Genomic DNA, 27,341 nt, shown 5'->3' on the forward strand with positions numbered 1-27,341 from the left:
AAACCTATAGAAAAAGGCAAAAAAGTTTAAAATCAGAGCTGAACGTTAAAAAGATTTCATCACTACGTTACTCGTTAGAATCTGGTAAATTATCGTATATATAAATGATTGATCTGCAGGATGAAGTCCGACTTTAATCCGATCAAACCAATCATTCTGTAATCAGGCGAATAATAATAACATTAAAACAACGAAGGTTCAGAAGATAAATTATTTGACTTTTTTTTCAAAGAAGAAAACCGCTGAACTCGTCCTTTAGCCCCTCCCACCTCTCCAAGCAGCCAATCACACGGTGCCAGGTCATCACAGCCTCTCTCACCCGAGATCAGGAGGTTAAAATCATTCAATAAACAACAATAATCACAGACCTGCGTTACATCAGGTCAGAAGAACAAACAGAAACATGAGCACAGGGGACAAAGCAACGGTAAGTGACGATGAAGAGTGACGATGAAGAGTGACGATGAAGAGCGGCTCTCATCAGAGTTACAGAAGACACGGAGAAGCACCGTGCCTCTGTGACTGTTCACCCCACACTGGTACACCTTCCTCGTCCTCTTCCTCCTCTTCATCACCCTCCTCATCCTCGCACAGAGATCTTGTTCTCCACGGCCGCCAGCATCGAACGCAGACGTGAGTTCTCGTTGGCCAGCAGCCTGGACGGCTCGTCGAACTCCACCACCTGATCAATAAATCAGATCAGTTAATCAGGATCAATTAAACATGATCAATTAATTAGGATCAGTTCATTATTGGCCGATACAGACAGTGTCTGAGCTCCTATTGGCCGGTACCTGTCCCCGGTTGAGCACCATGATGCGGTCGGAGGCGAGGACGTTGTGGAGGCGGTGCGCCACCGTCAGCGTGGTGCAGTCCTGGAACGAGCTCCTGATGGTCTCCTGGATCAGAGCGTCCGTCTCAGCGTCCATCGCCGCCGTGGCCTCGTCCAGGATCAGCACCTGAAGACCAGAACCACAGGTCAGGGGGTGGGACTTAACCTGTCTGACCTGAACCAGCCAATCAGAGAACAGAGCAGAGGGGAGAGGGCGGAGCCTGTCCCACCTTGCACTGTCTCAGCAAAGCTCTGGCGACACACAGTAGCTGTCTCTCACCCACGGAGAAGTTGTCTCCGTTCGCCACCACCTCCGACTCCAACTTCAGGGGCAGCTGGGACACCTGAGAGACAGACAGGTGGACACGTGGACAGACAGACAGTCACATGACAGAAACTTCTCTACATCTGCGGTTGTGTCCGCAGCGCTGCAGGACAGGAAGTGCAGAAGAAGAAGTGAACTCACACACTCCTTCATGTGGCTCCTTCCCAGAGCGTCCCAGATCTGGTCCTCGCTGTGCCGGACAAACGGGTCCAGATTGGACCTGGAGACGGATAGAGGCCGATCAGAGGTCTGACAGCACGTCAGGAGACAGAAACCCTAGACATGTGTTCCTTACCTGACTGTCCCGCTGAACAGGACCGGGTCCTGGGGGATGATGGACAGTTTGCTGCGGAGGTCGGCCAGTCCGATGTCACTGATGTCCACACCGTCAATCAGGATGGAGCCTCCACAGCGCTCCACCAGCCGGAACAAGACCACACCCAGAGACGACTTCCCTGTGGACAGACAGGATGTCCACACTGTCCTCTACAGGCAGAGGCAGGAACTACTGGAACACTGTCCTCTACAGGCAGAGACAGGAACTACTGGAACATTTCCCTCCTACCTGATCCGGTTCTGCCCACGATGCCAACCTTCTCCTTGGGCCGGATGGTGCAGGAGATCCTGTTTAGGACCAGAGGCAGGTTCTCCTGGTACCTCATCTCCACGTCCCTGAACACCAGCTCCCCCTGCTGGGGCCAGTCGGCCGGAGGGGCCCGACCTCTGACCCGAGCGGGGGCCTCCTGGGACAGAGACTGAGAGATAGACAGAAGGTTAATGTCATTCAAGTGAATGTGAAAACAATCAGTTATGAAGACGTGTTTCTTTTTCTCTGTTTTATATAAAAAAGTAAAGTGTGTTCCTGTTACCTGGATGTAGTGATGGATTCTCTCCACCGAGGTGAAGCGAGCTTCGGTCTCAGAAGCCAAATGCACCGTGAACTGGAACAAGCCTGTTAACTGACACAAATGTTTCTGCACTATCTTATTCTCTTAAAGTTGTTTCAACACAGAAAGAAACACAGAAAGGAGCTGACATCAAAAACAAGTTGAATTTACGACACGTTAAACTGCCTTCAGATGATTGGACGAGGCTGCAGGTGTGTAAAGCAGCCGTGGGCTGCCTGTAGGGGGCAGTGTTCCTGTAGTTACCTGTACAGCGTAGGAGATGGCGAGGCCAGCATAGGCGGGCGGGATCTGTCCGTGCATCAGGACCATCATCAGGGCGGTGATGCTGATCAGAGCCACACTGATGACGTCCAGTCGCACCGCCAGCCACCTCATCGCACAGCTGAACAGGTAGAACGGAGCCTGGTTCTGGTCCAGCAGAACCTGGTACCTAGAAACAACAACACACAGCCTGGTGTTCAGGTCCTGGTTCTAAGCTGGACTTCAGGGTTCTTCGTGTTGTGGTTCGAACCCTGACCTGTGGAGGAAGTCCCGCCCCCTGTCGTAGGCCTGCAGCGTGGCCAGGCCCTGGATGCTGGAGGTGATGTGGGACATGAAGGGCGACATCGTCACGTTGTCCAGGCGCTTCAGCTCCCGGATGAAGACCCTGGAGACACTGTGGAGCGCCGCGAAAAGCAAGACCAGTGGACCCACCGCCGCCAGGAACCACGGGAACACCCAGCTGATGACACCCAGGCAGAAGAAGACCAGGATCACGTTCTGGATGAACATCTCTGCCTGGAAGGGCAGACGGGTGTCGACTGGAGGTAAACAGGAGAAGGTGAGACTCAGGTAGTGAACAGCACCTCAGACCTGTTCCGGTCCGGTCCTTTACCTTCGTCCATGTCCTTGGAGAAGCGGTTGAGGATCCGTCCGGTGGGCGTCGTGTCGAAGAACTTCATGGGGCAGCGGAGGATCTTGTGGAAGAGCTCATCATGCAGCATGGTGGAGGCTCGCAGGGTTCACTGAAGAGACACAACCCAAGAGTCAGATACTCAAGAACCTGAAGGACCTGGAGGACCTGGAGGACCTGGAGGACCAGGAGGACCTGGAGGACCTGGAGGACCTAGAGGACCAGAACTTTGATCTGATGAGGGAGCTCCAGTTTAAAGGTCAGAGGTCGACTGATTCAGGATGGTTGAGGCTGATAATCATGTCTGTATCAGTTAGAACCAGAAAAACTCTGAACTACTGCTGAGGAACCAGAACTGACCAGACCCGCTAACCAGACTGGACCAGTTGACCCAGGGTCTGCCCTCCTAACATTTGTGGGGTCCACACAGAACCTGAGTCCTGCTGCAGGTCAACAGAGGACTGGACTCTGATATTCTGACCTTGACGAAGGCGACGCCCCTAAAGAGTTTGAAGAGCAGCATGACTCCCATGGAGGAGACGTAAATGGCAGCGTACTGTTGCATCATGGGATTGTCCTTTATACTGATGCTCACCGTTGAGCTGTTGCCCTGGGTTACCGTTGTGTTCTGGAAACACAGGAGAGAGGAGTCAGAGGGGGAGAACTATAAGGAGGTGAAAAGAGGAGGAGGAGAAGGAGGAGGAGGGGGAGGAGGGGGATGACGACAGCAAGGACTCACCCCGCTGCCCTGGTTGATCCAGTAGCTGAGCCACCACTGGCAGAAGGCGGAGCTTCCCATGTTGAGAACAGAGCCAGGATCAGCAGACAGGAGGCGGAGCCACCACAAGCGGCCATGTAGAGTCCAAACACTGGCCAGGCCACGCCCCCACACTGCTGCTCCTCCCCTTCAACATCACATGACCAGACAGAAACAGCAGAACAAAGTTAATCTCCGGTTGAACTTACTGTTTTCTGTGTTACTGTGAGTATAGTTGTGGGAAAAAAATAGAACCAAAGAACAGAACCACAGATGGAAGTGACCAATCAGAAGTTTGGTTACCGTTGTCCTTGACAACCGGAATGTTCTTCTTCACTGATCCCGGTTTACTGTCAGCTGGTTTCCTCTGAGAGCCGCCTGTCCTCCTGCTGGGGACCTGAGACAGAGAGACAGACAGACAGGTAGGTAGACAGACAGACAGGTCGACATTCAGACAGGTAGACAGACAGACAGGTACCTCTATGTACGGCGTGTCTCCCAGCTGGAAGTAGTTGAACATGGCGGCGTAGTCTCTGTTCAATTTCATCAGGTTGTCATGGTTACCCTGCTCCGCAATACTCCCCTCCCTCATCAGGATGACATCATCACAGTCCACCAGGTACTGCGCAGACAGACACACACACCCGAAGGTCATCTCCATGGTAACCATCTGCGGTGGAGCATCCCGTCACCTGTCGGGAGGAGGTTTACCTGCAGCTGGTGGGTGACAAAGACGACTGTTTTGTGGCGAAGCTGCTTTTTGATGGCGTTGTGGAAGATGTGGTTGGCCACGTGGGCATCAAGGGCGCTCAGCGGGTCGTCCAGGAGGTAAATGTCCCGGTCGCTGTAGAGAGCACGAGCCAAGCTGATTCGCTGCCGCTGGCCGCCGCTCAGGTTGGCGCCACGTTCTCCAACCTGACGGAACAAAAATAAAAACTGGTTACATCATACCAAACATTCCTCCTCCAAGAATCGTCACCAACAAGGAAATGGACCCTTTGGAATCAAGCCAGCTCAACCAGATTCATGGAACCAGAGCTCAGAACCTGGAGCCAGACCTGGGAGGCTAGCGTGCCAACAAGTGTCTGGGCCTAACTGGTCCTGGTCGGGCACAACCCAAAGAAGTACCATTTAGCCACTCCCCTCAGGACGCACCGCCTGCAAGGACCTGCAATGGCGTTGTAGGATATGTGAGTGGTACACAAAAGGCTTACCGACGTACGGAATCATAGATCGGGTCGAGGGAAGACTGGAAGATTGGCCTGGATGTTTGGACTCTGGTTGGATGTTTGGATTCTGGTTGGATGATTGGACCCTGGTGGGATGTTTGGACTCTGGGATGTTTGGACTCTGTGGGATGTTTGGACCCTGGTGGGATGTTTGGACTCTGGTTGGATGTTTGGACCCTGGTGGGATGTTTGGACTCTGGTTGGACTCTGGTTGGATGTTTGGACCCTTGTGGGATGTTTGGACCCTGGTTGGATGTTTGGATTCTGGTTGGATGATTGGACTCTGTGGGATGTTTGGACCCTGGTGGGATGTTTGGACTCTGGTTGGATGTTTGGACCCTGGTGGGATGTTTGGACTCTGGTGGGATGTTTGGACCCTGGTGGGATGTTTGGACTCTGGTGGGATGTTTGGACTCTGGTTGGATGTTTGGACTCTGGGATGTTTGGATTCTGGTTGGATGTTTGGACTCTGGTGGGATGTTTGGACCCTGGTTGGATGTTTGGACTCTGGTTGGATGTTTGGACCCTTGTGGGATGTTTGGACCCTGGTTGGATGTTTGGACTCTGGGATGTTTGGATTCTGGTGGGATGTTTGGACTCTGGTTGGATGTTTGGACTCTGGGATGTTTGGATTCTGGTGGGATGTTTGGACTCTGGTGGGATGTTTGGACCCTGGTTGGATGTTTGGACTCTGGTTGGATGTTTGGACCCTTGTGGGATGTTTGGACCCTGGTTGGATGTTTGGACTCTGGTTGGATGTTTGGACCCTGGTGGGATGTTTGGACTCTGGTTGGATGTTTGGACTCTGGGATGTTTGGACTCTGGTTGGATGTTTGGACTCTGGTGGGATGTTTGGACCCTGGTTGGATGTTTGGACCCTGGTTGGATGTTTGGACTCTGGTTGGATGTTTGGACCCTTGTGGGATGTTTGGACCCTGGTTGGATGTTTGGATTCTGGTTGGATGATTGGACCCTGGTGGGATGTTTGGACTCTGGGATGTTTGGACTCTGTGGGATGTTTGGACCCTGGTGGGATGTTTGGACTCTGGTTGGATGTTTGGACCCTGGTGGGATGTTTGGACTCTGGTGGGATGTTTGGACTCTGGTTGGATGTTTGGACTCTGGGATGTTTGGACTCTGGTTGGATGTTTGGACTCTGGTGGGATGTTTGGACTCTGGTGGGATGTTTGGACTCTGGTTGGATGTTTGGACCCTGGTGGGATGTTTGGACTCTGGGATGTTTGGACCCTGGTTGGATGTTTGGACTCTGTGGGATGTTTGGACCCTGGTGGGATGTTTGGACTCTGGGATGTTTGGACCCTGGTTGGATGTTTGGACTCTGTGGGATGTTTGGACTCTGGGATGTTTGGACCCTGGTGGGATGTTTGGACTCTGGTTGGATGTTTGGACCCTGGTGGGATGTTTGGACTCTGGGATGTTTGGACCCTGGTGGGATGTTTGGACTCTGGTTGGATGTTTGGACCCTGGTGGGATGTTTGGACTCTGGGATGTTTGGACCCTGGTGGGATGTTTGGACTCTGGTTCACATCAGCCTCAGCCAATCAGACGGCTGGATGCCCCTCAGAATCAGCAGGAGGCGGGGCTTCATTATGTAAACAGGGGGCAGCTTTGTTCTCATTTTACTGATGGTCAGATTCTTTTATTCTGAAACACTTTATTATTTTTCCCGCTTTTATTCTGACATTCTACTGTCCTATTTTCTTCTAATGCATTGATCATATGATTAGTTCTATATTAATTATTGCTCCCTGCAGCTGTTCACTGTTTGTTTTTAACGAAGTACTTCCTGCTCTGAAACACTTTCAAATTACTTTTCCTGTTTCTGCAACTTTCAGAATAAAACATTATTCAATACTAAAAGTACATTTTAAAATAATATGAGACGTTTACATGGTGCAGTAATACTACGCTGCTGAAGTATTGCAGTAATGTAGTACAGTAGTAGTACTGTGCTGCTGTACTTCTACACTAAAGTACCTCCGATCTGTCGCAGTATTTCAAGGTTTCCATGGTGATGAAAGTATTTTTGCTTTACTGAAAATTTTTGCATTTTTATAATCAAACGTGTGAAAATATTCAGTTTGACAAAGAAACCACCTGAAAACTGAGTTTTCATCAGAACTTTCATTTATTGATCACGTTCACTTCTTCACTTCCTGTTCTCACCTGCTGCAGGTTGACCTCTGACCCCGGCTCGCCAAAAACACTCTAAACCTCCTGAAGACAGATACAAACACAAAGACAAGGACCCAGAGAACCATGAAAATACTGCAGTCATATATCTATAAATACTTCAGGAATACGTGTATACATATTACAGTAATATGTTTATAAATACTGCAGTAATACATGTATAAATACTGCAGTAATGTGTATAAATACTGCAGGAATATGTGTATACATACTGTAGTTGTACATGTATAAATACTGCAGTTATATGTCTATAAATATTGCAGTAATTTGTGTATAAATATTGTAGTAATACATGTATAAATAGTGCAGTAACACGTGTATAAATACTACAGTACTTTACCATTTTATTTAAGTTACTGGTAACTGCAGCAGTACTTTCAAACAAGCCCAATACTTCAAAATAAAAGTAAACTTATCAGTAATGCAGTACCAACTGCTGTCAGTACTCAGAAATACTGCAGTAATCTTCTTTAATGTCACATAAGTACTGCTAGTACAAGTACTATGAAGTACTGCACAGAATCCCCTCCAGAATAAAAGAACCTGGCAGAGAAAAAGACACCAAGAGTGATGCTCCTTCACAATAAAAGCAGGTCTGTCCCCGGTCTCACCTGTACTTCTGTCTGTCCATCTGTGTCCGCAGCGCAGCCTTGGTCCTCCCTGTCCTCCACTCTCCGCCGTAACGTGAAGAACCGCGAGTCCCTCTGACGTCGCCAGAGTTGCTCAGCCCTGAGGTTTGTCTGTCAGGCTGTTTGAGTTTTACCGTTTCATTCTTCTGCTTTCACACAATCAATAATCAATAATCAGCCATATTATACATTTCTGACGCTTTTATTTCCTGTTTAAAGAAGAAGAACAAGCTGAACTAATGGTTTGTTTTTATTTTAAGTTTAATGTAAAGCTTATTTTTGGGTAAAACATTTATCTGCCTTTATTTTGAAAAATTCACAATCATTGCCAGCAGGTTCACAAATTAAAGTTTTAAACCTTTTTAATGTTATAGAATGTTTCTACATGTCTTCACAGATCTAACATCACCTCCTGACAGACTGAACTCGGGTAATAAAAGCTCTGAGGACAGTTCAACCGTCAAAGACCTTTTATTCTGAAAGGTTCAGATCCAGCAGCAGGTGGTGGTTTATTCTCCATCCATGTGCTGTAAACAGGAAGTTGCACCTGTGAGGTCAAACTCAGGGCTCATTTACCTTCTAACCACATTCCCAGAATGCTTTGCTGCCACCTGCTGGGAGGTTGTGTTACGGAGCTGATAGAGGAGGGGGTGGACAGAATACCTGGAACACCTTGATGACGTCACAATAAAAGTTGCCACACAGTTTGAACCTGATCAGTTTTATTGTTTTCTGTACAAACAACAATAAACAACAGCGAGGAGTTTCCCATTTACACCCGCGAGGGGTACAGCATCTGTAAACACAGGAAGTACACTGTCAGAATAAAAGAACACAGGAAGTACACTGTCAGAATAAAAGACGTGCTTAGTCTCAGATCACAGCTCTGTGCTCCACGCTGTCGCCATGGAAACATGCAGAAGAAAAGGAGGACTACGTGTGAAAGTACGACTTCACCTCAAAGTTATTAACTCCAGTTTCAGATCTCTGAATCTGTTAAAGGGACATTTCAGTTTATCTGGTTGCCATGGTAACGCCCGTCATTGATAAAAGTTGTAAATGTTCATTGTGAAGGTGTAGACTTCGATCAGCTGCTGGCCCCTTCAAAATAAAAGCATCATCAGAGCACCAACTCCCACCATCACAGCTGATACAATCATTTAAACACCGTAGACTCCGCCCACCTCACAGCGCCTCTCGATGACCTCTGACCTCTGACCTACATACGATCTCCCTCCTCAGAAATCAGTTTTAATGTTCAGACGTCGTTCAACTGGAAACCTTCGGAGGAGCCGTGACGACATCAGTTTACACATCACTAACCAATCAATCAATCAATCAATCAATAATCAGCAGAACGGTTCCATAGTTCAAGTCTCATCCTGATTTCATTCAGTAACTGATAATAATAATAATAATAATAATAACAACTACAACAATAACCACTAATGACATCATCAGCTGATCAATGACATAATGAGGTAGCAGACACACCTGAGCGATGCGTTCAAAGACCCGGAAACAAAAAAACAAACGGCTGTTCACGACGGAGACGGACCGGTTGGAGAACAGGGACGCCGTCCACTACCCAGAGTGCACTGCACGTTTCCATGGTGACAGAGTGGAAACGCTCAAGAACAGTGAAGGTTAGAAAAAGGACACCGATTGTCTGTCTGTGTCTCACCACTCTGACCCAGTGTCTATCTGTCCCCCAGTGTCCCCGTGTCCCAGACTCACCACTCTGACACGGTGTCTATCTGTCCCCCAGTGTCCCAGACTCACCACTCTGACACGGTGTCTCCGTCTGTCCCCCAGTGTCCCCGACTCACCACTCTGACTCGGTGTCTCTGTCTGTCCCCCAGTGTCCCAGACTCACCACTCTGACACGGTGTCTCCATCTGTCCCCCAGTGTCCCCGTGTCCCAGACTCACCACTCTGACTCGGTGTCCGATGGCTTTAGCCGGCAGGTTGCTGCTGAACTTAGCTCGGACCATCCCGCTGCTGCCGTGCGCTCTCGTCACTTTCCCCCAGATCACGCGGGTCTTGTTGGGTTTCCCGCCCGGCGTCACCGTGTTCCTGAGGAGACGGAAAAAACATCCGGGAGTCACAGGGACAGTTCGGAGGCACTTACAAAATAAAACCTCTCCTACAAAATAAGAGCGCGCTCTCACTTCTTGGCCTTGTAGACGTAGGCGCAGCGCTTGCCGAGGTAGAAGTCGACCTCGTCGCGGGTGTAGCAGCCCTCCAGCTTCAGCAGCGCCGTGTGCTCGCGCTGGTTCCTCAGACCGCGCTTGTAGCCGGTGAAGATGGCCTTACTCCAGAGTCTGAGGACACGGGGACACGTCAGGACACGGGGACATGCAGCAGGACACGTCAGGACACGGGGACATGCAGCAGGACATGAGGACATGCAGCAGGACACGTCAGGACATGGGGACATGCAGCAGGACACGTCAGGACACGGGGACATGCAGCAGGACACGTCAGGACACGGGGACATGCAGCAGGACACGTCAGGACACGCAGCAGGACACGTCAGGACACGGGGACATGCAGCTGCTCCTGAACCATGTTTGTACCACTCACCTTCCGGGCATCTTTGTCTTCTTCAGGTGAGTCCACCTGTACACACACACACACACACACACACACACACACACACACACACACACGTTAACACCTGTTTACGTCATCTCCGCTGTCCTTTCACAATAAAATCTCCAGTGCAGAAGTCCCTTGACAATCTGTCTGATTTGAAGTTTCCTTCAGTATCTCTGATCCCGTGTTTTGTCTGAACTCCCATGATGCACCGCGGACAGGAGCTGCACAGTTCTTCTGATTAAAGTTCCGTTAAAAAAGAACTAAACGGAACAAACCGGGAACACAAACTCCGTCTTCACGGCTGCAGCCGCTGAACGCGCCGTTCTGTCGGTGAAGTCCGGCAGCGGGTCGGCTGAAGAGCAGAAACACCACCCGGACCGGACCGGGACCGGACCGGTACCGGTGCTCCGGACTCCGATAAACTAGAATGAGAACGTGTGTGAGGCCGCTCGTTCACCGGAGACCCGCCGGCTCCATCCGATCCGAATCTCCACCATCCGAGCCTCTAACTCGGCAACGAACAGCCCGGAAGACGGAGGACCACCGGACCGATACCGGCCAGCGGTTCTTGACCCCAAACGAACCGAATCGGAGGTTTTATTTTGAGGTTCGGTCGGACATGTTCTGTCTTACCTGTTTTAGCGTCCAGAAAAATGGAGGAAAAGGAAGGCCGAAAGGACTTCTGGGTAATTATCGTAAACAGAGCTGTCCACGGAGCTGCCTGATCAAAATGGCGGATTCTAATTTTTCCGTTATTTTTATTGAAAATTATTTATTTTTCATGAACGTAAAAGAGACAGACAGATCTGTTGAATCTCTAAAAACTTTAATTCGTAAAAATCCGTCTGTTGTTTAGTTTCAGAGCTCCAACTTTTATTTTATCAGTGTTTTTTAATTTTTTTTATTTGAATCCTTTTTAAATTAGTTTGGCTTTGTAACTGAGGCCGCTGTTTAAATAAAATTGGTTCAATTTTGGTTTGTAAATCAGCTTTATTTCTGCTTTTGTTCTGAACTGTTGATGTTATTTTCACTATTTAAACATTTTCAGTAAAGATATTATTTCATGTTTTTATATTTATTTAATCATATTTAACATGAAAACAGTTTAAAACGTAATAAATTATAACATGTTGAACATCCCTCAGTGAAAAATTATGTGTTTGCTTTTCAGCTTCAATTTGAGCTTGAAAATGTTTTATTTTGAAATATCGGAGAAACTTTCACTTTCTGAAACTTTCTGAAAATAACTTCATTCTTTTGATGGAAAAACAAAAAAAATCTGATTTGAAACTGTTTCTAATAAAAACTAATATTTTTTTTATCTTTATGAACTTTTCTCTTTAATTTGTTTGTTCTCAAAATTATATATATATATAATAAAATTATTCTATTTTATTCTCAAAAACAGACATGAAACAATAGCATGTCGTCTGAAATAAGAAAAACAAAAAGTCATACTATAGCATTAAAATGTACTAATGGGATTATTATTTTGTAATAAATATTTTATATTGGGGTTTTTGTATTGACCTTTAGTTTGGTACTATTTGGACTGCTTGTACAACGTGAACCTGAGAGCACTCAGAGAACCATGTGGCCGAACCTTACAGGGATTTGCCTTCGAAGGACTGACCCGCCATGAACCATAGTGGCTCTCCATGAACCATGTGTGTTACCTCGGTGGAGCTCGAACCCATGACCTCATGAGGTCTTTTCCAGTTCACAGTCGGTGTTGTAGACTGCTGGACTATCTTTGGCGCCGGTGGATGAGTTGCGGCAGGAGGAAGTGGTTCACGCAGTTCACTCAAAGCTTTAGGGTTAAGATTAGGGTTAAGGTTAACCCTAACCGACAGTCTGGTTAACTCAACAGGTCAAAGATTCGATTTTTTGATTTATTTTGATTTTATACACTTTATTAATCCCCGAGGGGAAATGTCTTCACTACAGCAGGGGGGCTCTCAGGGGGGGCTCTCAGGGGGGAGCTGCTGCAGCAGGCTGCCACTAGCGCGGCGCCAGGTAACCTGACCTGAGGTGCATGTTTTTGGATGATGGGAGGAAGCCGGAGAACCCGGAGAGAACCCACGCAAGCACAGGGAGAACATGCAAACTCCGCACAGAAAGGCCCAGGACCGGATTCAAACCCGGAACCTTTTTGCTGTGAGGTGACGGTGCTAACCACTGCACCACCGTGCCGCCCGTCTCCTTCACCAAGGTTGATATTCATGGTTCAGATTCCAGCTGTTGATGCTGATTCAACTTTTAGTGAAGTTGAAACGTTTGGGGAAATTGAAAAAGTTTTGCATTCACAACACATTACAGGAAGATATTTAATATCACTGCAGACCTCCTTGAAAACACGTATATCTACTATCCAAAGAATGTCTGCGGCAATTTTGGTCCATTTGAATGAATATTTGTGGACGGTGGAGTAATAGGATGCAGTGAGACAAAGATTTGTCACAATGCTGCCTAACTCCTGGGAAGGTTGGTGGCAGTGTTTAGCACTGCTGCCTGTCAGCCAGAAGGTTTGGGGTTCAATTCCCCCTTTGACATCAATACTTTAAACAAAAAGTCAATTCTGAGGCATTTTTTTAACGACATGCTTTAATATGACTTTTGGGTCACTTTTTGGTCGCCACGGGCACACCGATCGACTAAAACTAATCAATTTGATAACTTGTAATTGTTATGTAGGAGGAGTTCGTTAAAGTACAACATGTGCGAATCACCAAAAATGGCGACTAAATTTAAAATGGTGGACTTCCTGTCGAGTTGACGTAATGGTGCAATGTAACTTTTTTGTACACGTGTCCACCGAATTTCGTGCATGTAGGTAAATGTAGCCGCCGAGGCATCTCTTTAGGGGGCGCTAGCGAGCCCTTTGACCACGCCCACTCAAGACTCCACTAGAATATGACATTTTTCACCGGGAGATGTGTGTACCAACTTTCAGGAGTTTTTGAATATGATAAATCCTCCAAAAATGTAGTTTTTTGTGGAGAAAAATAAGGAACGAGAATAATAATCGCTTGAATAACAATATGCTTTCACACCTTCGGTGCTCACGCCCTTAAAACTCCAAAACACATAAATATAATAAATGATCAACATTTATCTGACCAGGATGTTCTGAGTTTGTTATTTTGAATCGTGGTTTATAAAAAAAGCCTAGACCACTTCCTGTGTGGACGTTTAAGACAATAAAAGCACCAACACGAGGGATGTCAAATTTTAAATATTTATTTATTGACCTCTTCAAACAGCCGCGTTCAAATCTTTTATAGTTTTCAGCAAAAATGAAATTAAAGTGAAAAAACCCCTAAAAAGCTGTGAGTTTGTCTTCCTTTAAAAACGGTGGAATGTCCTTTAAATCCACGAGACACCGCGTCACGTGACCCGCCACGTCTATATCACGTGACCCCGTCACCGCCGGAAGACAAACACAAACAAGAGAAACATAAAACGTCTGTACAACATGAACGTCTTCGTTGTCCTCTGAACCGGCTCACCTTTGCGCTCACCTGTCCGTTGAAGACACGGAGACACAAGATTGGACAGCACAACCTGTCAATCACAACTCCTGAAACTGGTGTGAACCAGCTGAAACCAGATTCACTCCGGTTCCCGTCTCCTCTGAGCTCCCAGGTGATTCCGGTCTCGGGGAAGTCTTCCTGCCCTCTGATTGGTGGAGGTGGGAGGGAGGGCGGAGGGGGGCGTGGCCTCAGCCTGGCAGTCTCAGTTCAGGACAGAAGTGTTTTCAAGCTGAAAGTGATGCTGCGTTCAGGTCAACCAGGAACGACAGGAAAGCCGCAGGTTTTGTGGTTTATTGTTGGTGGCGTGCTGATGTCCCGCGGCACCTGAACGCATTGCTCATCAAAACATGCAGATATAAAGTGTCCTTAAATTAAAATTAAAAGTGAAGTCGTTTCTCCTCCTGTAAACAGGTAACTGATGAAAGACGTAAACAAATAAACAAACAAGCAGCTCCGGTGTTTCCTGGCGTCTCCGGTCGTCACGGCTGAAAGCTCCAGAACACCAAAACGTTTATTTTGACAACTCGTCTGACATTAAAACGCGTTTTACTACTTTTATCAGTTATATTTTCATATCATGGCGTTAACATGTTTTTCTTTCGTCGCAATTTTTTTATGATTTAATGTGTTTCTGCGAGTTTGTTTATTTTCCGTTTGGCTGCTGGAGTTTTTTTCTCGGGATCCTTTCAAAATAAAAGTGCTGCGTGAAAGTGACAGGAGAAAAGGACTTTGTTGTTTGGGTGGAATTCCTCCTTTAAAACGCAGGCGTTGCCTTGGTGACGGCAAACTCTTGAGTAACTCCATCGTCATGGCAACGCGCGGGGTCAGCCTTCATATACAGAATATGTCCATATATGTAGATATTTACAAGATTATATTTGTACACAAACGTCAGGTCACCTTTTCAACGTGAAAAATGTCCCAGCATGCAACAGACGCCACCTGACCGCCGTCGTCCAATCACACGAGGACCTCCGGCCTCGACCAATCGGTGAACAAACCGTGTTTTGAAATGACGGAGACGTTAAAAACAGCTGGACGTCCTTCATTAGCCTGTTAGCATGAAGCTACATCAGTGTCCAAACAGACTTTTACCTTTAAATTAAAACTCGTTAGCTCCGTTAGCTTTGGAGCTGCTAGCGTAACTTTAGATTTATGTTCGTAGTGTTAGCTAACATTCACCTTTACTGCTACATGACGGCTAATGTTTGTAGCTAGGTGAGTTCTGAGTCTGTTAACCTGCTGGTTACTGTTAGCACGGTGCTACGTTAGTGGACCTTCAAACAGGTTAGGGTTAACCCTTCAAACAGGCCTGAACAGTCACATGTTGTTAGCAATGAGCTAAGTGAGCTAAAGTTACAAACAAGACTTGTTTCTTTTTTTTGTAAACTTTGTCCCCAAACTAGTTTTCATAGCGTTAGCTAACGTAACCCGTTAGCATGTTCTCATTTTAAACTGAAAATCTGAACCGATTTTTATCAAAAATTCAAATTTAAAATCACGCAGATTTACGTCAGCTAAGTTACAGCGAGCTAAATGAGCGTAAACTCAAACCAAGCAGGATTATTGTTTGTTCATACAACACGTGTTAGCGTCAGCTCAAAACCTATTCTATCAATATTGGCTACCATTAGCAGTGAGCTACGTTAATGTAATTTAAATATATAAAGTATGTTTAAATATATAAAGTATGTTTAAATATATAAAGTATGTTAGTGTTTATCAGTGATGAGGCAGTATAAACTATCTTTTTCGGATTTAAGGAGTATTAGCATTTAGCTTTGTTAGCTTTATTTAAAAAGGTCCCACTGACTCGTTATCAATACTGGAGAATGTTTTGATTAGAATATTTAATACCTGTTTATTTTCTACCGATATAATTTTGTCTTTGATTTCCAGTTTTTTGTTTTCACAGGGTGGTCAATCAATCAATCAATCAATCAATCAATAAAATCAAAGATTAGCGATGATTAGTTGGTTTATCTGAATATTAAACCATCAGATCAATCATAATGTTATTATTTATCAAAACTACTATGAAAGGACTTAATTTGATCAAGTTATTGATTAAATGAAAAATACTTTGATCACTCGTCCTGATCTTCATAATCAATAATCTAAAGATTCACTGAATATTAACTGATTCGTGGTTTCAGTTGTTTTAAAACATTTTCTGGTCTCAGATTCTCGGACGTGAAGATTTCTCGCTGTGAAGCAGGAAACTACGACGACATGTTTTCAACTATTTTACAGACAAAACATGTAAAATAATCTGCAGATGAATCAGTCGGCACACACACCTGTTTAACAGGAAGTTAACAGAGGCTCCGCCCCCAGCAGCAGGTGCATTTAATGCTTCTTTACAAAAAACGATAAAAAAAAATATTAACATCACCAAACTGTGGATTAATTGTTAATTAAGTCTCTAAACAAGTTTTAATGATCGAATTGGTTTGAAATCAGAAATCAGCTGTTCGTTGGACTCGTGACCGGTTTAACGTTGTGAAACCTGAGAACAGAAACCTGCAGCGAGCTCAGCGACGTGTTCCCGTGCAGCTCCGTTCACGTCTCCGTCAGATCGACACCTTTTGGTTTTAACTGTAACGTCACGCTCAGACTCACGTGATGGTTTTATCGCCGTGACGACAGACGACGAGAGACACGAACCTGTCGGGAAGACGTACGTATGGGAGGACATTTCTGCCAGCGACGAAACGGAAAGAAGAAAAGTTTGCCGTGATTATAAAGAACGTTGAATGAAAAAAAACAAGTTCTTCCAGATCAAAAACTGTAAGCTACTTTTTTTTTTTTTCCAAAAATTCTACTTTTTAATTAAGTCAAATTTACAGAAGAAAATCTTTTAAGTTTAATTTAAAACTTTTCACTCTTTATCCAAATTTGACTCTATATATAAAAAAAATTGAACTTTTTATATCATAATGGATTTGTAACTTTGGCTTGTTTGAGGCTGTTTATGAGATAACAAAAGTAATTTGATTTTTAATAAACTTCTAAAAAGTTTTTGAATCGTGTAAGTCGACCGTTTTATTCTTTTATCGTTAATTTTATTATAAAAATGGCGACAAACTTTTCTTCCCGTTTATTATCTTTGGACTGAAACGGTCCTCCGTACATTCGACGGCTTCCACGTCTCACTTACGTTGAAAAGGAGCAGAGACTGTAACCATGGCGACACGTCCACAGTCGCCGCTTCCGCCCGTTTATACGCGAACATCCGACGCCATCGCTTGTTTACATTCCTGTTTCCTGATGACATCTCGCAGGTCGTGAAGACAGCGAGCTCCGATTGGTCGGGGACCAACATGTAATCTGCATTTATAATCAGCAGCGTGAAGCCGGCGGTTCCACGCAGGAGGCCGACCGGGCACGCGTGGTGGCGGCGGAGGTGTTGTCTATATGGTGACGGAGGGTCCGGGTGCGGTTGATGATGTTGTCGTGGTGACGGTGTGCCGGGGCGGGGCCAGGTCGAGCAGGGCGCCGACGGTCCCGGCCACCTGGGGGAGCCCTCGCTCCTCCAGGATGTGAAGAGGAAGACACAACTCACTCTGCACAGACACCACAGAAGAAGACGCACAGCGAAGGGGTGGGGGGGGACAACGGAAAGGTGGGTCAACGGATGGCAAATTAAATGAACAAACAAAATAACTGTAACCATTGCAACACAAAGGTAAAAACAAGGAGCAGCAACGTCAATGGAAAAAAACAGAAGCAATGGAGAAACAGGGAAAAGCAGAAAGAAGTGAGAGGCGGAGCTTCCTTCCACAGCTTTCACAATCTCATGGTCTTCATCAGAAAATACACTTACTGACTTTATTTAAAAAAAAAAGAAGATTTCTGTCATCCTGAAATAAATGTGTCACGTGAAGCTTCAAAATAGTTGGTCCACAAAAGACCTCAGAGAGTCCAGAGGGGACCTCAGAGAGTCCAGAGAGGACCTCAGAGAGTCCAGAGGGGACCTCAGAGAGTCCAGAGGGGACCTCAGAGAGTCCAGAGAGGACCTCAGAGAGTCCAGAGGGGACCTCAGAGAGTCCAGAGGGGACCTCAGAGAGTCCAGAGAGGACCTCAGAGAGTCCAGAGGGGACCTCAGAGAGTCCAGAGGACCTCAGAGAGTCCAGAGGACCTCAGAGAGTCCACAGAGGAACCAGGTTCTAATAATCTGCATCAGTGGTAAAGAGACACAAAGCAAGTCCAGCTGTTTCCATTGACTTTATTGATGGAGCTCAGAGGGAACAGCATTCTCCAACATCAGGACGGAGCAGAGGCACACGGTCTGTGAAGAACACTCAGCACATCATCATCCTCACTCTTCCTCTTATAAAAATTAGGCGCCATCAAAGTGAAGTTTCAGTGTTTTCCCTTCATTTCAAGGTTTAACTGTTTCAACGGGATCGAAGCTGGAACCAGTTCAGTCGCCACCACAATCCCGTCAAAGAAACGGTGAGTCTGTATCCACTGCAGGAACTTTACAGCCTCCAAGGTGCTTCTGAACCAGAACCACGATCACTTTCAGTCTTTGGTATGACGTCAGTGCAACAGACAACGAAGGAAGTAGCGGTGCTGAACACGAGATAAAGCGATGACGCCACCGACAGACCGCTGTGAAGGTTGGTGGGCTGTCGAAGTCAGTTTCCTGTTGGTTCAGTTGAAGGTGTCTGTTGTTCCATCTGTAGTTCTCTGAGGCACACGAGGCCATGACGCATCCTGACAGCCAAAAGGAAAGAGGGCGAACGAGTCCAACTCGTACGTAGAGATGTTGCGGTTCGGTCATCGGAGGCAGCAAAGAACCTCCAATTGGATCAATAACTTCAGCTGATCGATGTCAGCGTTTGGACCGAGTGGCTCATGAAACATCAGGTGGTTTAACCTCAAAGGCTGCACTTGTTATTTCATGGTGTCACATGATCGGACTGTGAGTGACTGAAGGTTCCACACTTAGATTTCAGATGAAGGAACGACTGTCCGCAGTGACGACGCTCATCGAGGAAGACTACGAGTGGAAACACTGATTTTTGGTGCTCAGAACTTCTTCTCAGGCAAACATGTCCGACCAGGACGGAAGGTTTCTGACCGGGGCTCTGAACCACTTTACAAACAGTAGAAAACACACTCAGACAGACAGCCACACATAAGGCACGGGGGTCGGGGGGGGGCTGATAAGATGTCATGGAAACCCAACCACAGGGTCCAGAACTATGTTTCATAGATATGAACCGCACAAAGCAGACAGCAGGTGGTCTGGGAAGGAAGGAACTGTAATCTGGACGGACGGTCGTTACTTTAGATTGGTGACGGTGCTATCAGTGATGGACAGCGTCTGTCCTGATGGTCCAATGGTTTGTGTGCAAAGTGTCTTCATGAAGTCACAGCAAAAAGGCAAAACTATCCGACACACCAACCTGCATCTATCACGTCCACGATGCTCACCGAGTTCTTGGCCGTTTTTCTGGCTACTGGCAAGTCAAGACGAAGTCCTTATCCTCTAAGTCTGAGACCATCTGCTGAAGGCATTCAAACATCTCAGCCTATCCCGGCACGTCCAACTGATGACGGACAGCGAGGAGGACCAGGACATGTACAGCCCTTCTGGTTCGGTTCCCCCGGAGGGGCTGTAGGACGTCGCTCGGCAGATGGACAGCAGGATATGGACGGACCAAGACGTGATTAAAGTCACGGTGATCGCGAGGTCGTGACCGGAAGAATAAGATTGTGGATACAAAACCAAAGTCATGTGGGAGCTCAGGAAACCGACGGGACCGTGAACATTCCAGGTTAGTTTGGACATCTGACCAGGAGTCTCCTGGACGCCTCCCTGTGGAGGTTTTCTACGACTATCCCACCGAGTGGACGCAGGGACAGACCGGAGAGGTCCCATCTAGAAGACCTGGGGATCCCCCGGGAAGGTGGACCTGCCAGGACAGGTAACAGGATGCATTGATGCTTCAAACAACTTTGGTCTGAACTTTGAGCAGCAACTCAAAACGAGGTCGCAGATACAAGAGAACAGAAGGAGTTTCCTTTGGAGGGTTTCTGGAATCAACCTCGGAGACCAGGTGAGGGGAACCGCTGCTCCTTCGTCTTAACAAAGAGTCGGTTCAGAGGGCGTCCGACCTCCATGTCTTCTGATATGAACCCTGTCCACCGGAGTCCATAACAGGTGGACGAACCCCGGAGCGACGGCTCCTCAGGCTCCAGACTTCATCACCTTCAAGTGTTGTGCTGTGAATCTTACTTCATTACAGGGTAACGGTGGAACACGGAGACATTTAGAGCAGGATATAAGTGGAATAAATAAATCTCTTGGGATGTGAGATGTGTGGTTTGTCTTTGTGTGGAGTCGGCAGGTGGACTTCAGACATTCGGCGCCAGGTGCACGTAGATGGCACACAGCACCGACATGACGGACAGGTAAAAGAGGGCGAAGCCGGCCAACTGGACCTGAGGGGAGGGGCTGATTATGGGCGGGGACATAGAGAGCAACACGCCCACCGTCACATAAACCCCGCCTCCTTTTCCCTCCAGGACCTCCCCGACGGAGCAGAGACGCTCCTGAGTGTGTTTGTGTGGGTGAGATGGACACGGTGAAGGACAACAGGAGCGAGACGGACAGAAGAAGAAGAGGATTAATGAAAGGCGGGAAGATGAAGAGAAGAAAGGAAGTTGTTAGTCGAGAAGCTTCACCGACTAGTTTTAACATCGTTCATGCATTTACTCTGTTGGTGGTGAGAAACCTGTCACTCAGGTGTGTTACCTGGGGAACTCCGATCCGGCGACACGCCTCCAGGAAGTTCTCTACGTTTCGTCGACATTTGGCCATGGTGAGTTTAGGCTGCAGGAGCAGTGGGACGTTATCAGCAGGATCAACACATCAGTCGTCACTGCTCATCAACAGCTGATGGATCAGAGTCACTCACCACGGCGGGGGAGGGGACGTGGATGCTGGGAACGGATCGTGGCCTCACGTGATTGGCCAGGTGACACAGCACCACCCCGTCCGTCAGAGCTGCTCCCAGGTCGCTAGGCAACGACACCTTGAGACGAGCCTCGATGTTCTGGACAAACAGACATAGAGAGACGGTCTCGTCACCTGTGAACCTCCGGAGGACATAGAGGTGTGTCCAGGTGGAGGTACGCACCTTTCTGAGCTGCTCCACCACCTCAGCATCTTCTCCGACCAGAGGAGGCGCAGCAGGAACCTCCTCCTGGCTCTGAGGAGCAGCGGCAGCAGCAGCGTCACCTGGAGGACGGAGAGGGAACAACTGTCAGATACACCTGACAGGTGAGGGTTGCCTGTCAACACCTCTGTCGCCTGTCAACACCTCTGTCGCCTGGCAACACCTCTGTCGCCTGGCAACACCTCCGTCGCCTGGCAACACCTCCGTCGCCTGGCAACACCTCCGTCGCCTGGCAACATCTCACCTTTCCTCTTCTCCTCTTTCTGGCCGAGGCGATACAGGAAGCTCTCAGGTCTCACGCTGGCCGTCCGACAGGAGGCCACGCCCCCCGTACCGGGGTAAGAAGGCGACTGATTGGCTGAAAAAAAAACAAGAGGGCCGAGTCAGAATGAATCTGGAAAAAGTGAGAACAAGGTGAACATCTGGGGCGTGTTTCAGTCTGGTCTTACCTGTAGGAGACAGCGCAGCTCTCTCCTCCCCCTGCTGAGACACAAGACATGACAGTTACACACCTGAAGAACACCTGGACACACCTGGACACGCCTCAGCTGGTCCTCAGCTGGAAATTAAATGTTCAACACACTATATTTATGTCTGTTCTGACTTGTAAAGAAACATGTGGACTCAGGTTCTGTGGTTCTGCTACACATATTTTTAAGCCACGTTTCTCACATGAACATCCTCGTAAAAATAACAACAAGTCTTCTTTAAAGATTCAAGTGGCCACGAGACAAACACACAGGATGTAAAGCAATACAGCAGAACACGGTGACATTCAGACAGAGCAGCAGGCAGGTCGCAGTACCTGCAGCAGACAGGAGGCGGCGCTGTCAGAGGCGTGAGAACGACAGCTGTCTACAGACGCTGCAGCCACAGACTGACACGGAGAAGGAGACAGGAAGTGGCCGAAACAAAAAGATGGAGATTTAAACTCAAACAGAAAATAAAAAAATAAAAAACTGAGGAGGAGAATAAAAAAAAACACAGCGGAGGCCCTGAAATAATTCAGATAACTGAGATGTGACGTCACTGTTGTGATGTTGTAGTTTAGAACCGAGAACATCCACAGATTGACCACACGACATGTCCACCAACTGTGTGCGCTTGTTTTATCCAGCAGCACGTCTGTGTGGACGACGTCAAGCAGATCACTGATATCAGATTAATACTCAGCGGACGTGATACGAGTGTCGATCAATACGCTCAGTCGGTTCCTGTTGAACGCAGCGCAGAGATGCAGGAGGATCAACAACCTTCATCAGGACGTATTCAGAGTCGTCTCTTGATCAACATCAACCTGAGTTCCACACATTACCGAGAACATCTGTGATGTTACCATGGAAACCTGAAACTGGAGCAGAGAAACATCAGATTTTGGGTCCAATTTTTGGGATACAGAAAATCTTCATCGAGCCCGCTCAGTGTTTTTGAGCCCAAGCAGTGATCTCCAATACAGAATCAGGGCTAGGGTTTCTTGGTCAGGAGACAGCAGGGTTTTTTTTTTGGTGTCACCGTTAATTCGTTCCCCAAAGTCAGACTGTCAACACAGAGTTCCACCGGGACCTTCTGAGGTTCTGTTGTGGTTTCGGACTTTTCTGCTTCATAGTCTTCAGGTCAGTCTGGGTTTTGTTCTTCCCGTTTGATTGTCTGTCTTGTTTGGCTTCCTGTCCTCTGTATAATTGTTGGCCCCGCCCCCTGATTAGTTTCACCTGTCCCTCGCTGTCCTTCCCTCCCTGCTGTATTTATCTTCCATCTTTGTCACTTTGTTTCAGTTTCCTGTCTGTTCCTGCGTCTTTTGAAACCAAAAGAACACAAACCGCCCGAACTGTGGCGCCATGGCAATGGGCTTCTCCTCGTCTCGTTGTCAACGCGCTGTAAGTGCTTTCCGAAAATTTGACAAAAAATCTGATGCGAGGGAAAGGCTGGAAACCAATATTGGATGGTGGTGATCTTCGGGCCCTCAGGCAGCACTGCATTAAAAACACACTATTCTGGAGTGGAAATCACTGCATGGGCTCAGGAACACTCGGCTGGAGGCGAGCGAGTTGAAGATTTTGTTCCCCAAAATCGGATGTTTCTCTGCTCCAGTTTCAGGTCCGCAGTGACATCACTGATGTCGAAGTACCAGCGGTCACGTTTACGTATTAATCAAGAGACTCTGAATACGTCCTGAAGGTTGTTGGTCCTCCGTGTGCAGCACTGCGCTGCGTTCAACAGGAACCGACACCAACTTATGGATGGACCCTCGTAGAAACCTGCTGTGTCACCTGTCTGTGTGAACCAGGTCGCCTCTTTATCGTGTTTGTGTCAAAGTCGATCTCAAACACCAAAACACACTGACAGACAGACGGAGAAAAGAGAGGACGAAGATAAGGAGATGAAAAATAAAAAACAAGAAGGAACAAACTGAGGAGAACGTGTCAACGGGGGGAAGAACAAAGATGAAGGATGAAGAGAAGAAGAAGAAAGAGTTAATGCACAGAGCACGCCGAGGTTTCATCTGCTTCTGGGATCCAGAATAAAAATACAAGACGTTACCTCTGCAGCTCGTTTCCATTATGACGCCTTTAATAAATAATGTTTGTATTAAACATGAAGAGGTTTAAATCATTCGTTGTAACGTTTAAAGATCCAACACTGAAGCTGATCTAAACACACCAGCTGGTGTAACGTTCAATCCGGTCCCCCTCTGATGGAGACAACATCCTGTTCACACATCACATCTGTTCCTGATGCCGCGTTTACTTCGTTCGTCTGCGTCTTTCGTTCGTCTGCGTCTTTCGGTCGTCTGCGTCTTTCGGTCGTCTGCGTCTTTCGGTCGTCTGCGTCTTTCGTTCGTCTGCGTCTGTCGTTCGTCTGCGTCTGCGTCTTTCGGTCGTCTGCGTCTGTCGTTCGTCTGCGTCCTTTCGGTCATCTGCGTCTTTTGTTCGTCTGCGTCTTTCGTTCGTCTGCGTCTTTCGGTCGTCTGCGTCTTTCGTTCGTCTGCGTCTTTCGTTCGTCTGCGTCTTTCGGTCATCTGCGTCTTTTGTTCGTCTGCGTCCTTCGGTCGTCTACATTTTGTTCTCGCGAATTACGTCCTGTCGTCGTCACGCATGTCGTGGTCGCCTACATCCTGCCGCCATATGAGTTGGACTTTGGTCCATCTGTGGACCGGTTCTACAGATCTAAAAGCTGTGACATGAGACAGACTCCTTCCCAAACAAACAAACAAAATAGTAAACAAATAAACATGTAAAACAACAGGAACATGCAGCATCCTCTTCTCAGGAGACTCAACGATCGGACCAAACATCCCAGCTGAGGTGAGAGGGTTTAGGGAGGGACAGAAGGTGAGTGACAGGAGGACAGGGGACAGGCTGATGACGAGTGAGTGAGTGACAGGTGTGTTCATGCTGTAGTGACGTCATGCTGCATCAGAAGAACCAAACAGATTTGTGTCAAATCACCAGACAGGAAGTAGTTTGATGCCTCGAACATTTTCAAAATAAGAGCCGTCTCATTAACACGGTGCTGAGTTTTAGCTTGATAAGCTCTCATATGTGGCGTCAGCAGTATTTCGTGATGAAACAGAAATCTGAATCATTCCTGTCTGCTTTTATTTTGTAAATCAGTTAGTAAATTTGTTTTGGGGGGTTGGGGCCAAACTCTTACCATAAAGAGGGCGGAGTCATCTGTGTGGGTGGAGCGTCTGGAGGGGTAGATGTTCTGAACACACACACACGAACATCACAGACACACATTAAACAACGACACACAGACGAGGACGTGAAGGTGGACAGGTGTGGTGATGGACAGGTGTGGCCAAAAAAGAGAGGGTGGAGCTAAAAACTAAAAAAGCTGGTGATTTAAAGCACATTTCAGACGTTGCAGATTTCGTTCGGGCCTGAATTCAGAGCCAAATATTAAGAAGCATCGAATGACTGGATTCACATCTGACAGCAACAAGCTCCGACTGAAACCCGCTGGAGGCAGAAAGTTCAACATTTCAAATAAATTAAAAAGGACGGACCACCACAAACACCAGCTCTACTGTTATTATGGTTACAGAAAGTCCGTTTTCACTGGATTCAACCCCGTTATCATCTTCCGGGCCGCAAACATTAACACCAACAGTTGAGAACATCAACAACATCAACGGCACAAAACATCAACAACATAAAACATCAACGGCACAAAACATCAACAACATAAAACATCAACACAAAACATCAACAGCACAAAACATCAACACAAAACATCAACAGCACAAAACATCAACACAAAACATCAACAACACAAAACATCAACACAAAACATCAACAGCACAAAACATCAACAACACAAAACACCAACAACACAAAACATCAACAACAGGACACACCAACACTGCCAGAGTCTCACCTCGGTCTCCGGACTCGACTTCGTTGGACTCTGAGCTGCTTTGTGCTATAAAACAACAACAGTCAGAAATTCAGAGCCGAATTCAAACCTACAAAAAACCTGCAATAAAACCTACAGGTTGGACTGGTTAGTTACTGGTTAGACTGGTGAATTATTGGTTAGACTGGTTAGTTACTGGTTACACTGGAGAGTCATTGTTAGATCAGTTAGTTACTGGTTAGACTGGTTAGTTACTGATTAGACTGGTGAGTTATTAATTAGACTAGTGAGTTATTGGTTAGACTGGTTAGTTATTGGTTATTTACTAGTTAGACTGGTGAGTTATTGGTTAGAATGGTTAGTTACTGGTTACACTGGAGAGTCATTGGTTAGATCAGTTAGTTACTGGTTAGTTTGGTTAGTTACTGATTAGACTGGTGAGTTATTAGTTAGACTAGTGAGTTATTGGTTAGACTGGTGAGTTACTGTTTAATCTGGTGAGTTATTAGTTATACTAGTGAGTTATTGTTTCGACCGTGAGTTATTAGTCAGACTGATGAGTTATTAGTTAGAGTGGTGAGTTATAGGTTGGACTAGTACTACCTTGGTGTAGCTGTTGACGTTGTCTCTCTGCAGAGAACGGTTCTTCTGTCTCTCCTCGTCGTACCTCAGAGCGGCGAGCTGAGCCTCCCTCCTCATCCTCTCCACACCTCCTGCACCAACACCTCCTCTCTGAGGAGGAAACAGAGGAGGACAGATGGGAGGAGACAGAGGAAGACAGACACAATGAGAGTCAGTCTGAGGCTGCAGTTTGTCTCACTGGTTTTCAGTCAGACAGGTAGGAGGTGTTACCTGACTGTGGGAGCTAGAGGGCGCTATGACTCCATCGACCACACTCCTGAGAGACACGGAGAGACAGACAGGAAGTTCAGACAGGAAGTGAGAGGACACACGGGTGAGTTCAGGTGCATGTGGATGTGGACTGATGTATGTACCTGCTGTGTCTCCTCGTATCCTCCGTCCTGGACAGGCTGGCTTTAACAGGAGAACCCTGAGGACACACAGACAGGAAGTCATTCAAAATAAAAGGATGATGAACAGATGATGTCATCGATACGTCTGCACATTAAAAAGATCATGTGTCGCAGGCATGTCTTCCTGTGGGCGGAGCTCCTACCTCTCTGGTGATGCGTCTCTCGATGTATGCCATGAACTGATGGCTGAGGCTGCTGCTGTCTCCTCCTCCTCCGCCTCCTCCACCCCCTCGACTCCTCCCCTCTTCCTCCTCCTCCTCTCCCACACAGCTGTCTATGAAGTCTATCTGCTCCAACTCCACATCTAGTGAAGACAAACAGGAATTTAAAATGTTCAAAAACTGCATGTTTTATTGAAATAACTGAGAACAAGATGAACTGAGGATGAAGATGAACTGAGGATGAAGAGCATGTGTTTTGGCCTCATTAAGGAGCGCAACAGACTCCAAGCTTCTCCTTCTGTCTGTTTAACACCTTTAAAGTGATCTGAGGTCGATCGGAGTCTTACATGTTCCATTAGGAAGCAGCGGTCCGCCTCCTGCTGTTCCTCCTCCTCCTGCTCCTCCTGCTCCTCCTCTCTGTCGGTGGTCTCTGCTGATCTCGGCCACTCTCAGTGGCAGATCTGACAGCTCCTCCGAAGGCTGAGCGTACAGACAGGAAGTTAAAACAGGACAAGTTTCAGAGGGAGTTTGACAAAGCCAATAAGTGTGAGTATAATAATGTAAAACTTAAATGGACTTATTAATTATTGGGGTTTTGTTTGAACAGCTTCACCCTCTGATTCAGTGTTCTCTTGTTCATAAAAACATTTCCTCGTTCATAAAAACGTTCCCTC

At 47.1% G+C, this 27,341-nt stretch overlaps 2 protein-coding genes and 1 pseudogene across 9 annotated transcripts in view; all 3 read right to left on the bottom strand.

Annotated features, from left to right (window-relative positions):
- Nucleotides 1-436: 436 nt before the first annotated feature.
- Nucleotides 437-7,788, bottom strand: LOC138627861 (ATP-binding cassette sub-family C member 5-like; annotated as a pseudogene).
- Nucleotides 7,789-8,491: 703 nt separating this feature from the next.
- Nucleotides 8,492-11,076, bottom strand: rpl35a (ribosomal protein L35a). The gene is made up of 5 exons (XM_069710474.1): nucleotides 11,021-11,076; nucleotides 10,373-10,408; nucleotides 9,958-10,110; nucleotides 9,718-9,862; nucleotides 8,492-8,582 (listed from the first exon to the last, which is right to left on the bottom strand). Exons 2-5 carry the CDS (start codon nucleotides 10,381-10,383, stop codon nucleotides 8,559-8,561), a joined length of 333 nt encoding a protein of 110 aa, XP_069566575.1. The 5' UTR covers nucleotides 10,384-10,408; nucleotides 11,021-11,076; the 3' UTR covers nucleotides 8,492-8,558.
- A 5,147-nt stretch (nucleotides 11,077-16,223) lies between these two features.
- Nucleotides 16,224-27,341, bottom strand: part of lrch3 (leucine-rich repeats and calponin homology (CH) domain containing 3) — a 16,105-nt gene continuing 4,987 nt past the window's right edge. Inside the window, exons 8-22 of one of the 8 annotated variants that reach the window (XM_069710489.1) lie at nucleotides 27,015-27,147; nucleotides 26,650-26,810; nucleotides 26,468-26,523; nucleotides 26,325-26,370; nucleotides 26,076-26,204; nucleotides 25,494-25,538; nucleotides 24,765-24,818; nucleotides 23,381-23,449; nucleotides 21,919-21,990; nucleotides 21,563-21,596; nucleotides 21,358-21,471; nucleotides 21,075-21,175; nucleotides 20,853-20,990; nucleotides 20,690-20,767; nucleotides 16,224-17,486 (exon numbers count right to left, since the gene is read on the bottom strand). In XM_069710489.1, coding sequence (XP_069566590.1) covers nucleotides 17,334-17,486; nucleotides 20,690-20,767; nucleotides 20,853-20,990; nucleotides 21,075-21,175; nucleotides 21,358-21,471; nucleotides 21,563-21,596; nucleotides 21,919-21,990; nucleotides 23,381-23,449; nucleotides 24,765-24,818; nucleotides 25,494-25,538; nucleotides 26,076-26,204; nucleotides 26,325-26,370; nucleotides 26,468-26,523; nucleotides 26,650-26,810; nucleotides 27,015-27,147 — 1,383 coding nt within the window. In that variant the 3' untranslated portion in view covers nucleotides 16,224-17,333. The other 7 variants (XM_069710495.1, XM_069710488.1, XM_069710490.1 and 4 more) reach the window with 7 other exon arrangements.

This window comes from Brachyistius frenatus, unplaced genomic scaffold, assembly GCF_029030835.1.
Source record: "Brachyistius frenatus isolate BFR_SWC_R1_liver_20210118 unplaced genomic scaffold, ASM2903083v1 Contig_92, whole genome shotgun sequence".
Classification (NCBI taxonomy): domain Eukaryota; kingdom Metazoa; phylum Chordata; class Actinopteri; family Embiotocidae; genus Brachyistius; species Brachyistius frenatus.

What these genes read in the sequence shown, in the direction of transcription:
- rpl35a (XM_069710474.1), bottom strand. An exon ending in TACGTCTACAAGGCCAAGAA is followed by an intron (nt 9,863 to 9,957) that starts GTGAGAGCGCGC and finishes CCGTCTCCTCAG; the next exon opens with GAACACGGTGACGCCGGGCG. An exon ending in TCGGACACCGAGTCAGAGTG is followed by an intron (nt 8,583 to 9,717) that starts GTGAGTCTGGGA and finishes CTGTGTTTACAG; the next exon opens with ATGCTGTACCCCTCGCGGGT.